This window comes from Salmo salar, chromosome ssa27 (genome assembly GCF_905237065.1).
Source record: "Salmo salar chromosome ssa27, Ssal_v3.1, whole genome shotgun sequence".
Taxonomy (NCBI): domain Eukaryota; kingdom Metazoa; phylum Chordata; class Actinopteri; order Salmoniformes; family Salmonidae; genus Salmo; species Salmo salar.
In genome coordinates, this window is record NC_059468.1 from 848,805 (window position 1) to 864,372 (window position 15,568).

General features: G+C 43.9%; 1 protein-coding gene across 1 annotated transcript; it reads left to right on the forward strand.

Annotated features, from left to right (window-relative positions):
* The first annotated feature begins 364 nt into the window (after nt 1-364).
* Nucleotides 365-14,884, forward strand: LOC106588169 (SH2 domain-containing adapter protein E). The gene is made up of 6 exons (XM_014176887.2): nt 365-1,515; nt 6,157-6,283; nt 7,703-7,951; nt 8,234-8,462; nt 12,202-12,321; nt 12,549-14,884. The coding sequence occupies exons 1-6, from the start codon at nt 1,024-1,026 to the stop codon at nt 12,730-12,732; spliced, it is 1,401 nt and encodes a 466-aa protein (XP_014032362.1). The 5' UTR covers nt 365-1,023; the 3' UTR covers nt 12,733-14,884.
* The last annotated feature ends 684 nt before the right edge of the window (nt 14,885-15,568 follow it).

Genomic DNA, 15,568 nt, shown 5'->3' on the forward strand with positions numbered 1-15,568 from the left:
TCATACAAAATGGATGATGGACATCCACAAATTAAAACATACCAAACTATGTAATTGTAGTGTCCTGGATTTACATTTACTATGTTTTGTCTACCCCTGAGTCCAGGTTGCCCTAGTGAAGACAACACTGCAAAACAAGGTTGTTGGGGAGGATGAAGTAGTCTAGCCAATCCTTTGATCCAAGCTATAAACATCATGGGCAAAAAATATAAAAATAGTTTCCCCATCTTGCATCCATGACACAGGCAGCCAGGATAGTAGACCACTCTAGAAATAATCACCTCCCACTGTAGGCTAGTCTGTGTTCCTGCTATGTTACCCCACCCCTCTTTCCCACCCCTCTCAACTTCTGGCCACAGTCAGTGGGCTACATTGTAAGAATAGACAGCCACAAGATTGAACACTCTGGGAATGGGATCACTAATAAGAACCAAGAAAAACTTTAGATTCTTTCGAGTTTTCCCACTCCAAAGACTTCTCTTCATCCAAAGGGAATAACTCTACATGCAGCTAAATAGAAGAGGGATAGGACCTGACTTAAAGAAAATCACAAATGGGATAAAAGTAGGAAGAAATCTTCCAATATAGGCTACAGCAGGTTTTTATTTTGTTATAAGCTATCACATGTAGGCTATTTGTTATTTATTTCATTTTGGTTTTATGTTGTGGCCTTTATTAGAAAACGAAATTTAACATGCCTATTAAGTTAGCCTAATCAATGTTTCATCGGATTATCAAATGAAAAAAATCTTATTCTATTTCATTTGGAATTTCTTATAGCCTAGAATTAGACCATTTGACTATTATAACAATATCCACTTTTTTTCAAAGTAAAAGATAAGCCAGTGAAGGCTTTGGATTACATGCAGAACATCTCAAAAAACAGCCTTGTGTTGAAGCAACGGAAGTCTTTTGTGTCAGAATAGCCTACTCTGATTTCTAAAGGTGCGTCTTTGGGGCTGGCACAGTGCATGGCGCATAAAGGTGTTGGAGCAAAGAGAGTATTAGCTTTATACAGAGACCATGGCAAAGTGGTTCAAAGAATTCCCCATCAATTTGAAGAACGGTACTGATAGGATCCGCTCAGCTTCAGAATCAGGTTCCCAATCCAGGGGTAAACTTGGACTGGTAGCTGGCATTGGCACCAAAGTAACCAGCTCCAAAGTGAGTTCGAGCAAAAACTCGGGAATGGATAGTAGTGGCGGGGGTGGAGGCGTTGGATCTCTACTGTCAGGAAGAAATAGAAAAATGTCTGCCATCGAACTGGGAAGGAATGGCACACGTTCGATAAAGGATGGAAAAGTTTGGGATAGCCTTATAGGTAAAAGTCGCAAAAATTCCAAAGCAGAGTCGCCAGTGTTTGATGAGCACCAGCCACTGAAAAGCTCCAGTTCTGCGAATGCCTACATCAGTCGTCTGATTAAAGTCGATAAGAAGGACAAGAGCCCAAACTTCAACAGCAGTCCAGTGATACTCGATACAGAGAAATCCCAGCCACTGTGCAAAACAGAGACGGTAAGAAATGTTGAAGCACTTTAGAAATTGTAGACTATTTCTATTTTCAACTGGATGTGATGCTGGACTCAGGGGTAGACCTAACATTGTAAATGTAAGTCTGTCTCCCTACATTTAGTATAATATGTTACGTTTCGTATGGTATGTACAATGCCTTAAGAAAGTATTCACCCTTTACCTTTTCCACATTTTGTTGTGTTACAGCCTGAATTGAAAATTGACTAAATTGAGCTTTTGTGTCACTGAGCAACACACAATACGTCATAGTGTCAAAGTGGAATTTAGTTTGTAGAACATTTTAGAAATTAATACAAAATGAAAAACTGAAATGTCTTGAGTTTATAAGTATTCAACCCCTTTGTTATGGCAAGCCTAACCAAGTTCAGGAGTAAAAATGTGCTTCACAAATCGCATAATAAGTTACATGAACTTATTCCGTGTTCAATAATAGTGGATAACATGATTTTTGAATAGCTGCCCCATCTCTGTACTCCACACATACAATAATCTGTAAGGTCTGTCAAATCATCAAATCAAATCAAAGTTTATTTGTCACATGCATCGAATACAACAGGTGTAGACCTTACAGTGAAATGCTTACTTACAAGCCCTTAGCCCTTAACCAACAATGCCGGTTTAAGAAAAATAAGTCTTAAGAAAGTATTTACAAAATTAAACTGAATAAAAATAAAATAAAAAAAATAATAATAAAGAGCAACAATAAAATAACTGTAGCAAGGCTATATACAGGGGGAACCGGTCAATGTGCTGGGGCACAGTTTAGTTGAGGTAATTGAGGTAATATATACATGTAGGTAGAGGTAAAGTGACTATGCATAGATAATAAACAGAGTAGCAGCAGGGTAAAAATGGGGGTGGTGTCATGACTTCCGCCGAAGTCGGTCCATCTCCTTGTGCGGGCGGCGTTTGGCGGTCGACGTCACTGGTCTTCTAGCCATCGCTGATCCACCTTTCATTTTCCATTTGTTTTGTTTTTGTTTTCTACACACCTGGTTTCATTCCCCAATTACATGTTCATGTATTTAACCCTCTGTTTCCCCCATGTTTTTGTGTGTGATTGTTTCTGTGTTCATTCGGTACGTTATGGCTGGTTTTCGACGGGTGCTGTTTTCACCCGTGCGTAATTGATTACCGTTTATTGTTGGTCAAGTGTATTGTTACCATGTGCCTTTATCTTTTTTATTTATTTATTTCACCTTTATTTAACCAGGTAGGCAAGTTGAGAACAAGTTCTCATTTACAATTGCGACCTGGCCAAGATAAAGCAAGCAGTTTGACACATACAACAACACAGAGTTACACATGGAGTAAAACAAACATACAGTCAATAATATTGTAGAAAAATAAGTCTATATACAATGTGAGCAAATGAGGTGAGATAAGGGAGGTAAAGGCAAAAAAGGCCATGGTGGCGAAGTAAATACAATATAGCAAGTAAAACACTGGAATGGTAGATTTGCAGGTGAAGAAAGTGCAAAGTTGAAATAGAAATAATGGGGTGCAAAGGAGCAAAATAAATAAATAAATACAGTAGGGGAAGAGGTAGTTGTTTGGGCTAAATTATAGATTGGCTATGTACAGGTGCAGTAATCTGTGAGCTGCTCTGACAGCTGGTGCTTAAAGCGAGTGAGGGAGATAAGTGTTTCCAGTTTTAGAGATTTTTGTAGTTCGTTCCAGTCATTGGCAGCAGAGAACTGGAAGGAGAGACGGCCAAAGGAGGAATTGGCTTTGGGGGTGACCAGAGAGATATACCTGCTGGAGCGCGTGCTACAGGTGGGTGCTGCTATGCGTTGCTCACTCATTCTGCTCTCCTGCGCCTGACTTCATGCACCAGCTACACCCACCTTCTGACAGGTGGGGGGGATGTCAATGCAAATAGTTCGGGTAGCTATTTGATTAGCTGTTCAGGAGTCTTATGGCTTGGGTGTTGAAGCTGTTAAGAAGCTTTTTGGACCTAGACTTGGCACTAGGGGTCCTGGATGGCAGGGAGCTCGGCCCCAGTGTGATGCTAATGATACATTCTAATAATACATTTGATAATTAGTCTTTATTTGTTTGTTTGTTTAGCTTGCAGTAAGTTTTATTATGGGGGTATCGGTCTATATAGCAGTAATTGTATGAGGCCGGGGTGTATAATGACTACAAATTCAAAGTATAAACTTGAACTTCATTTGGATGACTATCAATCAATGAATGAAACATAACTATTATATTAACAGCCATAATTATTATAAGCCATAGTAGGCTGCAACAGGAATCCTACTCAAAAATAACATGTGGTGTCATTAATACTGTTGACACTGAAAAGCAAAGGAACAGTCGAAGCTGTGAAAGTTGATATCATTGTTTCAGTTTTCCTCCCTCCCCTTTGTCTCTGAATCTCATTGTATCCACTCCTCCTTGTCTGCCTCTCTTTCCCTTCCTTTCCATCTCCCTCTAAATTCAATTCAATTCAAAGGGCTTTATTGGCATGGGAAACATGTTTACAAGTGAAATAGATAATAAACAAGAGTGAAATAAACAATACAAAATGAACAGTAAACATTACACTCACAAAATTTCCAATGGAATAAAGACATTTCATATTTTCACCCCTATTGAAAGTTATTCCTCCAATCCCCTCTGTTCCTGGCACAGTGTTCCCCCTCTCTCACCCCTCCACCTCCAACTCATCCTTCTCTTTTCTCTCTTTCAAGCCCCAGGTGAAGGCTATCATGTTGTAAAAAGCATTGTGTGCTAATCCAGGTCCCCTCTGGCTAGGCTTTGAAAATAAAAAAGCGAGTGAAAACGATGTAGAGAGATGGTGTGAAAAAAAACATAAAAGAGGGAGGAGAAATAGAGAGTTTTATGTTTTGAGGGGTAAATCCCTTCCCTGACTCCTGAGTGCCCCAGTCGCTGGGGTTGTCAATCTGCCTGTCTTTGTTTGGCTTTGAAAGGGGAATATCTCTCAGGGGCCTCAGAGGAAGCTACAGTTTTGCAGCATTTCCATTATAAGACTTTATCCTGGTGTTTGGCATAAAGACACAGACTTTTGTGTTTCCACCTGTGAGGCCTGGCACAAAAAAAGCATACATGGCCCTAAAAAGACCTAACCTGACATGGGGCTAAGTAACTCAGGGTGTGATAAGCTGTAGCCTATATATAATTTCGCTTATCCGTCGCACCATATTGTGGTCAGGTCACAGGAAGTGCTAAAGCATGTGTGTGTGTGAGCAAGAGAGAGACAGAGATTGTGTCTGTGTGTGTTGTTGGAGTTGTCCCTAAAAGTGCTAAAGCCATCACCAGTTGAATCAGATTTGGCATACTCTGTGCTATTAGATCCTGGTAGAAGGATGGATGGACGCATTGGGGCCTACAGATGTAGGATCTTAATTTGATCAGTCTTTTGTTGATGAGAATTTTCCTTGCACAGCAGGAAATGCAAACTTGTAGTGTATTCAAGTTTTAAAAAGTTTGTAATTTCCACTTTAACATTTCAGACTTGATTTGCCCTAACGTAAAATGTTTAATTCCCTACAAAAAATGTCCATGAATTATGATCCACATAATTATTCACATTTCCTGTTGCTACAGGATTATTTTCCTGCTGTAGAAAACTGTCTCAAATTAATATCCTACATGTATCAGTCATTGTAATTTACCATCATCATGCTTGCAAGGCAACATGACTAGAGATTACTTTATCTTGTTCACCAGCCAGCTCGCTATATATATTGTAAATCAGAATTTGTTCTTAGCTGACTTGCCTAGTTAAATAAAGGTTATTTAAAAAAAATATATATATATATTTTAAATAACCTTTATTTAACTAGGCAAGTCAGCTAAGAACAAATTCTGATTTACAATGACAGCCTACACCGGCCAAACCTAGACGAAGCTGGGCTAATTGTGCGCCGCCCTATGGGACTCCCAATCACAGCCAGATATGATACAGCCTGGATTCAAACCAGGGACTGTAGTGACACCTCTTGCACTGAGATGCAGTCCCTTAGACCACTGCGCCACATGGGAGCCCAGGTTAGAGATGACAGAACAAGAACATTTATTACAGCAAAACGACCCCCTGTACAGACACTGACCTGGTATCTAGTATCAGGCAGTGAGAAACTTGAAAGGCCTTGGCACTAATAAAAATTCAGAGCAGAGCAGTCAAGTGTGAATGAAATCCTTTTGCAATGGTGGTCTTTAACAGATACTGAAGGTGGTGTTGTTAGGATAATGGTTCTGGGACAAAGAAGATGCAACAATGATACCGCTGTACTCTCTTTGAACATTGACAATAGACGGGCCTGATTGGGTACTGCTTTGTATAACTGATGATATATGTATGTTTGATCTCTTTGGGAAGCAGGGAAATTTAGATAATATATAAGATAATGTCACCAAAAACCCCTTGACGTCTCTTTGTTGTTATCTCACCTCTTCCTTTCCGTCTAGTGAATCATACTTCTACTCTGTAGTCACAGATTAAGACTAGTCTTGGACTAAAAAGCAGGCTCAATGGATAATCTCAATTAAAATAGTTTTGAAATCTAGGACTAGCCTTAATATGTGTCTGGGAAACCAGAGTCTTTGAGCAGTTTTCATGCGTATTCATTTTGCTGTGCTCCTTTGCTTCAGGTGATCATTCTTGAGGACTATGCAGATCCCTTTGACGCCCACAAGACTCGGGAGCAGAGGGATGCGGAGAGAGAGGGGGAGAATGATGGATACATGGAGCCTTACGATGCGCAGCAGATGATCACAGGTGACACATACTATTCAGTATGTTAGCCTACTAATATTTGGATAACAAGCATTGATTTTGGATCAGGTCCCAGCTTTGAGGATGATGGATTGGCCTTTGGTAATCTGATCTGATATCAGTGGCCAGGAAAGAGCAGAGTTTGTTGTTTTTTCTATTGTTGTTCCTATGCATATTTTTTGTTTTAGGCCTATGTGTGTTGGTTTGTGCAGGCATGTGTGCGCCAGGCCTCATTGCCTGAATTCTATGTATGTGTGTCTTTCATGGGTGAATGATTGGACCGCCATTTCCAGCTATCCAGAAAAGAGCGATTAGAAATGTTGAAAAACATGAACTCAATCGCCTAGCACTGGAGGTTGCTATGGCAACTGTGTTGTGCTAGGACAATGGGTGAAGTTTCCTGTCTCTGCTTCCTTTTTCCTGTCTCTGTTTCCTTGTACTTTTCTCCTGAAAGGAAGTTGGCCCTCAGTGACTACCCCCCCCCCCCCGGCTCTCCTCAGACAGAGCCCCTGCATAGCCCCCTATATGGGCAGGCTATGACCATTTCTCAAAACCTCCCAGCATCCAGAAAGACAACTGGTCAGTCGACCAATCACTTACTCTCTTGACCTCCTTTGATTCTGTCGCTTCATTGTTTTACCCAAAATGGTACAATACCCTGCTGTGACACTGAAAATGGCCTGCTACACACTAATCATCAAGGCTTTACCAATGTATATCTTACTACCTGGCTATGTTGGGAAAGCCCGTTTATAGTGCCCTGGGGAATATGGCCGACTGCAGATAACAACATTTTAGTAGCGTGTCATACTTAAGTACATTCTCATATTGAAGTGGTGCAGGAACAGATGTGACCAGCACATTGTGACATACAGTATTAAACAGTGGTTAAGTATTTTGTGACAGTCCAAACTTAGCACATCATTTTTTGGCATTGACAACATACAACAGCTGACATCAGCTGCATGCTATGTCAAGTGAATAACTCAATTGCTCAACTGTTCAAAGCCCATTTATGCTTATTATATTATTATTTATTACATTTTATAAACACATCATGTTTTCTCTAAACACATCATGTTTTCTCTATTCCTCATTGTTGCACTGACCATAATTGGTAGTTCTGTTCTAGGATCAGTTAACCAACATTTCTCAGATACTGATATGGATGTGTGAGGCAAAATACTGGCCTAGGATCAGTTGTCTGGGAATGGTAACTCTAGCTGTTGCCTGAAATGTTGGGTCGGACACACCGTGACGACGAACAGCTAAAAGCTGGGTGCCGGCGAACGGTGGCTCCTTGTTACTGATTAAACATGTAGAATAATCTGAAAATGAACAGAAAATGGCGCCCAATACTCTGGTTAGAGGCACTCTGGTGTGTTTCCTCTCTAACAAGAGTCGCTGTTTTTTTTTAAACAGAGATCAGACGGAGGGGTTCCAAGGACATGCTGAAGATGTGTGTCCTGCTGGAGGGGGTTGAGGGGGAGGTGGAGGAGGGGCGACCTGTGCCCCCCCAGATCTACGACATGACCTATGAGGGTGGTGTGGAGGGTGACGGAGGGAGTGTGAAGACCCCAGTCACCAGGCCAGAGTTAGATCCCCGGCTCCCTGCTGAGTACCAGCTGCCCTGGGAGTGGAAGAAGGAACAGATTGTCAAGGCTCTGCCTGGTACTATAGTCTAGACAAGAGACAAGACCTACTGCACAATCATACACAATTTTAGCACACTACCACTGGCTATGCAGCTATGCAACCCCTATCACAACTATCTGCTGATGCAATGATGCATCTATTAAGTGGCTGACCCCTCAAGCTCTAAGGTCTATAATGTAATTAGACATTCTAAACCAGTACACCAGATCAATATCAATATACAGTATTTGCTACACAGAAGTTGACCACCCCTTTTACATATTTTCTCCCTCTGCTCTGACCCCTCCTCGTTCCCAGCCCAGTTTGACAGCCCTGAGCACCCCACCCCAACCAAAGAGGACCCCCCCGCCCTCAGCCTCACACGGCAGCCCCAGCAGCAGCAGCAGCATCTGCGACAAAAGAGCTGGAGCCAGAAGATCATGAAGTCCTCTCCTACCTTCTTGCCCTCCCTCTCCTCCCCGCCCAGCATCAGCCCTGAGGCTGAGGTGTGCCGGGTGGACCCCACCCTGCCCCTGGAGAAACAGAGGTGAGGAGGAGAGACAAGTGAGACAGGGTTTATAGGTCAACGGCAGGGACAGATGCAATAGATTGTTGCTTTAAAAAACCTTATCTTCGGTTTTTTTCTGCAGCACATAGCAATACATTAGATATGTAGATATGTACCTGTCACTCTCTCCATGTACAGGTAGGGGAGAGTGGGGTAAGTTGAGTAATTTTTACATTCAGCATCACTATGTCAAGGGAAATATAGTGTTTGTTTTTAACAAAGGTATCTACATACATTTCAGAATGTTGTGTATCTAGAAATAATCAAAATTCATGTGAACATAACAGTTTTGAAAACATATCTTGTCCAAAAAAAGTGTTCTCTTGGCACAAGAGAGGGGTAAGTTGAGCATAGGGAAAGGGTAGGTTGAGCTGACTTGGGGTAGTTGTCCTTGTGCCTCTGCTACTCTATCATAGCCTCTCTTTCGACAGATAAATGTTTTTTTCTTCTTTGTCAATGTATCTCTTCAGTGTCATTCAGTCAATTTTTTTCATCCATTGCTACTGCTCAAATGGACTTTTTCCCTTCTCTTACTTCCTTGGCTGCTCTCTCAAGAAAATCAAGGAACCCCTGCTTGTTTTATGTTGGTATACACAGGGCATGATGATGTCTGCTCTGTAACAATAAATATTTTGAGTTCATATGCCTGACACATTGCAAAAATACTATGCATATTATGCATAAACTGGACAAAATGTAATCACCCATTGGCTCAACTTAACTCAACATTTTGAATATATAAGCCCACACAGTGTAGTGCAATGCGTACTGGCGGCAGAGAAGTCAGGCGCAGGAGAGCGAAAACTGATTTACAATGGTGTCGTTTAATATCCATAAACCACCGTCAACAGAACAATACAATAAATGGGTCAAACAAAACCCGGTACATACCAGCATACCGTGCATAAGCACTACAAGAAACAATTACCGACAAGGACATGAGGGGGAACAGAGGGTTAAATATACAACATGTAATTGATGTAATTGGAACCAGGTGTGATGGTTCCAATGGAAACTAATGGAAAATGAAAAGTGGATTAGCGATGGCTAGAAAGTCTGTGACTTCGACCGCCGAACGCCGCCCGAACAAGGAGAGGGACCAACTTCGGCGGAAGTCGTGACAGTACCCCCCCTTGACGCGTGGCTCCAGCAGTGCGTCGACACCGGCCTCAGGGACGACCCGGAGGGCGAGGCGCAGGGCGATCCAGGCAAAGACGGTGGAACTCCTGCAGCATTGAAGGGTCCAACACGTCCTCGACCGGAACCCAGCACCTCTCCTCCGGACCGTACCCCTCCCACTCCACGAGATACTGAAGGCCCCTCGCCCGACACCTCGAATCCAGTATGGAGCGAACAGAGTACGCCGGGGCCCCCCCGATGTCTAGAGGGGACGGAGGAACCCCCCGCACCTCAGACTCCTAGAACGGGCCAGCCACCACCGGCCTAAGGAGAGACACATGGAACAAGGGGTTAATACGGTAATCGGGTGGAAGCTGTAACCTATAACAAACCTCGTTCACTCTCCTCAGGACTTTAAATGGCCCCACAAACCGCGGACCCAGCTTCCGGCAGGGCAGGCGGAGGGGCAGGTTTCGGGTCGAGAGCCAGATCCGGTCCCCCGGTGCCTCACTGCGGTGGCGATCTGCGTTCACCTTTTTGCACGTCATGGCCTGCTGAAGGTGAACACGGACAGCTTCCCATGTCTTCTCCGCGCGCCTGAACCAGTCGTCCACCGCAGGAACCTCGGTCTGACTCTGATGCCAAGGCGCCAGAACCGGCTGGTACCCCAGAACACACTGGACGGGAGAGAGGTTAGTGGAGGAGTGGCGAAGTGAGTTCTGTGCCATCTCGGCCCAGGGCACGAACGCCGCCCACTCCCCCGGCCGGTCCTGGCAATAGGATCGCAGAAACCTGCCCACATCCTGGTTCACTCTCTCCACCTGCCCATTACTCCCGGGGTGAAACCCTGAAGTAAGGCTGATCGAGACCCCCAGACGTTCCATGAATGCCTTCCAGACCCTAGACGTGAACTGGGGACCCCGATCAGACACTATATCCTCAGGCACCCCGTAGTGTCGGAAGACGTGTGTAAATAAGGCCTCCGTTGTCTGTAGGGATGTAGGGAGACCGGGCAGAGGGAGGAGATGACAGGACTTAGAGAAACGATCCACAACGACCAGGATCACGGTGTTACCCTGTGAGGGTGGAAGATCAGTCAGAAAAACCACCGATAGGTGCGACCAAGGCCGCTGTGGAATGGGTAAGGGGTGTAGCTTACCTCTGGGCAGGTGCCTAGGAGCCTTACACTGGGCGCACACTGAGCAGGAGGAAACATAAACCCTCACGTCCTTAGCCAAGGTAGGCCACCAGTACCTCCCACTCAAACAGCGCACTGTCCGACCGATCCCAGGATGACCAGAGGAGGGTGACGTGTGGGCCCAATAGATCAACCAGTCACGAACAGCAGACGGGACATACAGACGCCCAGCGGGACACTGGACGGGAGCAGGCTCTGCACGTAACACCTGCTCAATGTCCGTGTCCAGCTCCCACACTACCGGTGCCACCAGGCAGGAGGTGGGGAGTATGGGAGTGGGATCCATGGGCCGCTCCTCTGTGTCATACAGCCGGGACAATGTGTCTGCCTTCACGTTCTGGGAGCCTGGTCTGTAGGAAAGGGTAAACACAAAACGGGTGAAAAACATGGTCCACCTTGCCTGGCGAGGGTTCAGTCTCCTCGCTGCCCGGATGTACTCCAGATTGCGGTGGTCAGTCCAGATGAGAAAAGGGTGTCTAGCCCCCTCAAGCCAATGTCTCCACGCCTTCAAGGCCTTGACGACAGCCAACAGCTCCCGGTCCCCCACGTCATAGTTTTGCTCTGCCGGGCTGAGCTTCTTCGAGAAGAAGGCACAGGGGCGGAGCTTCAGTGGCGTACCCGAGCGCTGAGAGAGCACAGCGAAGACAATCATGGTACCAATAATTTATTCTAATACAGCAGATGTATGTAATTGAACAGACTATTTAAAATTGCACACAGAAGAAGTTGTAAGGATAATTTAGTTGGTAATGTCATTCTGCAGTTCCCCGGTCGGCCTTCAACTTGAGGTATTCAATTAGAAGACGCAGCACTGAGATAGCCTGCACTTTCTGGAGTAGGTCAAACTGTGCACGTTATCTTTCCATGAGACGCCATCTTAACCAACTTCATTTGGCTTCAATACACTATTGAGTCTTCACATAGGAATGAATGGTGTCACGTGGCCGGTGGCTTTGTCCATTCACATATACAGTCAACGAACCCTTTAGCTCAACCTACCCCACTCTCCCCTATAACTTGCAGAGTTACCTTATGTTGTTCAGATATTCTATTGTTGATATTAGTGAACCACTTCAATACAGGACTCATCTACTATTGTGTAAGCCCTTTATACTTTGTTAGCTTCATGTGCTCAGGAGGGGCGCGGCGGTCTAAGGCACTGCATCTCAGTGCTAGAGGTGTCACTACAGACACCCTGGTTTGAATCCAGGCTGTATCACAACCGGCCGTGATTGGGAGTCCCATCGGGCGGCATCCGGGTTTAGCCGGGGTAGGCCCGTCATTGTAAATAAGAATTTGTTCCGAACTGACTTGCCTAGTTAAATAAAGGTTAAATAATAAAATCCTCCTCTCATTTCTGACCCTGTACCTTCCGGTCCCTCTGTCCCTCGGTTGCTCTAGCTGGTACCATGGCTGTGTAACACGCCAGGAGGCAGAGTCTCAGCTCCAGTCCTGCAAAGAGGCCAGTTTCCTGGTGAGGAACAGCGAATCAGGAACCAGCAAATACTCCATTGCGCTAAAGTGAGTATACTAGTCACTAGTACATCTGTTTATTCTTTTCAGAGCTGATACCATACATAATATGTCCAAAAACAATTGCAGTTGATGCATTGGATCCCTTAATACTAATTTAAGGCTACATATTATTAATTTTGTGGAAGAGCGAGCCAGTGTTTGAATTTGAGATTTTAATTAAGTAATCAATCCTTTTTACCTCTGTACCTTTTTTTTTACTCCCTCTCTCTCAGGACAAGCCAGGGCTGTGTTCACATCATTGTTGCCCAGACAAAGGAGAATGGCTACACGCTGGACCAGAGTAGCTGTGTGTTTCCCAGCATTCCAGAGGTGGTGCACCACTACGGCACTCAGCGGCTGCCTTTCAATGGGGCCGAGCACATGACCCTGCTGCACCCCGTGTCACGCCCTTACTGACTCCACCCCCACCACACTCAGGTGCACCCCAACAACCCCATGCCTCTGCATCTGCATGAAATCATCCTCAACGAACATCTCCAATCTAATGCTGGCCCCCAACAGCCTCAATACAAAACTCTCTTTATCTATTATCATTCACGCTTCAGTCCCTCTCTCTTTAATGTTATTTAATCCATATCAAAACATTTTTTTTTCAGTCTTATTTTCTCCTTGATAAACAGACGACAGCAAGCTCAGAGACCTGGGTATTGCTCTTGCTGTACAATCATTCCCTCACCTTTCATATGCAGCTAATGCAAAACACCCAGGCTTCTGTTTTGCATGTGAACTTGGGAGAAACTCAACCCATGCCTTGATTGTACAAACGGGGCAGAAATGAATAATCAAATGAGTCAGAGCCCTGCCAGTTAGAATTTAGTCAGAATTTCTACTCTCAATTCAAAGATGTGTAGAGAATACAGTATCATTAATCATAATTTTTTATGAAATGGTTTAAGCTGCAAAGGGATAAAGCTAGTGCTTTGTTTGAAGAAAAACAGTAAAGTGACTCACTCACCCTCTGGTGGATGTGCTGGCTCACTGCACCAACTGTACACAACCCTGTGGAGAACAACAACTACTGTACCTGACAAAGACTACTAATAGGGAAAGGGTGATACCTAGTCAGTTGTACAACTGAATGCATTCAACTGAATGCATCTGAATCAAAGAGGTGCTGGGGGGCTGCCTTAATCGACATCCACATCATCAGCGCCCGGGGAACAGTGGGTTAACTGCCTTGCTCAGGGGCAGAACGACAGATTTTTACCTTGTCAACTCGGGGATTCAATCCAGCAACATTTTGGTTACTGGCCCAACGCTATACAACACTGTACAAAGACTACTTCACGTCTACGCTCACAGCAAACATTTAAGTTATGTTCTTAGCCTTCTTTTTTATATAAAGGAGAGATATCCTCCCATCACCCAATTTTCCTCATCTTATCTACTTACAGTGAACAGTGACAGTCGTGTGACTATCAGTACCACCTGCACTGTGAACCATTGAGTGATTCACCCTAATGTAATGTGCCATTGGTTAGGCTAGCGTCACCCTATGGGATTGAATATCCCTTGATAATTACATTAAACCACAGGCTCCTAATCCTGGTCTTCAAGTACCCACATGTATGCTGGTTTTCACCTCATATGATCTCTGCATCATTAATAGAATTGTTGATTGAGCAACTCATATGACTGGTTCGATTTTTGTGGTCTGTCACTGTAAAACCCTGACCATGGCCAATTTGCCTAAAGTCAGTGACTGTAAAACTGAGCATCAACAACTAGTTAAGATGTTGTTGGAAAGCTGATGGAGTTGTTCTATGTGTTAACTACTGACTGAAACAAACCAAGAAACAAAATACTTGATTTAGATGCACAGCGCTATGGAATATGACTGAAAACGTGTCAACAGACCCCATGTTAATTTCCAATGTAAATTGGTGAGATATTTGGTGAAGAAAAAAAAATCTGAAGTTTGATCTGTGCCTTACCTCCCCCTGTCGCATTGCGCAACCTGGTGCTAACAAATGGACCAACAAAATAAAAAGTGGCAATGCATGTTTGCTTTGATTTGATACTACGTTATCTCGCTCACCTGCCGGCTCTCTACAGTTCCAGCCTGGAGATGAGGTTAGATACCATGTAACCCTAGATAATGACTTGTGTGTACTCGTTATGAGAAGATATGCTGATACCATTGTCAACCCTACTTTGTCTTTTGGTGTGTATGTAGATACCTGCTATTGAAACAAGAATGAGTTACTGATGTTACTGATTGAAATAAAATGTCCTTAGTCCATGGTTGTTTACCTATATCCTGTGGACGTTTGTAGTCTCTCTTTTATTATTATTCAAGTGGAGCACGCACGTAGGAATCTCGAATGATTATTGTACACTTGGTTAAATAGCCAATGTCTAGTTGCTATTATTGACAGCTCTGATCGTCATGTTCAATTGACATGGCTAGTGTGACGTTCCCCTGTGGGATTATATAGGTTCCTCCCAACTTTTCCTACTCGAGGCTCTGATGAAGGCGAACTCCGCCGAAACTTATGCCTGTTTGTTTGTCCCGATAATAAATCAATCAGATCTATGCAGAAAAAGAGTGCTCCTTTTTCTTTATTTCCCTGCATGAGTCATCTGTTGAAGTGTCCTGGGGTAAGGAATGTTTGTGGATTGTACTGCCTTAAAAGCAGATAATATGTGAAGAAATTCATACTGTTTGGGATCAAGATGTTGTGATAGTAGTGTATGCGGCCATATGGAGGCGTGCTATGGGATGATCAAGGTCAGTACAGGCAACTCTATACACATCTGTGAATCCAAATGCACACAGTTCATTAGTGACTAAAGTTTTGTCTGTAAACGTTTCAAAGATCATAGGCATATTGTAATATAATCTGCTTAATTTAAAGAATACAGCTATTTAGACGTTGCCCACTTACTATATTTCCCACACCAATTCTCTGTAGGCTTTTGTATACCCTTGCCCCATCACTGCCGCTGTCTATGTCATTGAAAAATGTAGAACTTTGTCAGTATCGGGTGTGCTGCAGAGTGCATTAAATTGGTCAGCTTTCAAGCAGCTTCTATTGCCGTATTTAAATGTGTAGTTCAGAGTGTAAAGGGAAAGAGTCTGGGGATAGATTGGGTGTAGCGTGGACTCAGCAGAGTGAGGATCGGGTGTAGGGTTGGGCCTGGGACAAACAGTTAAGGTAGACGTTAAGAGCAGGGGCACCCAGGCCACTTTGCGTACAATTGAGGTAAATGCATCCCAGAAAAATGTACA

Bases quoted from the DNA above. Each gene is read 5' to 3' on its own strand.
- LOC106588169 (XM_014176887.2), top strand. From the start codon at position 1,024: ATGGCAAAGTGGTTCAAAGAATTCCCCATCAATTTGAAGAACGGTACT. The intron at 6,284-7,702 runs GTGACACATACT...TTTTTTAAACAG, and splicing joins TGCGCAGCAGATGATCACAG to AGATCAGACGGAGGGGTTCC. The intron at 7,952-8,233 runs GTACTATAGTCT...CCTCGTTCCCAG, and splicing joins GATTGTCAAGGCTCTGCCTG to CCCAGTTTGACAGCCCTGAG.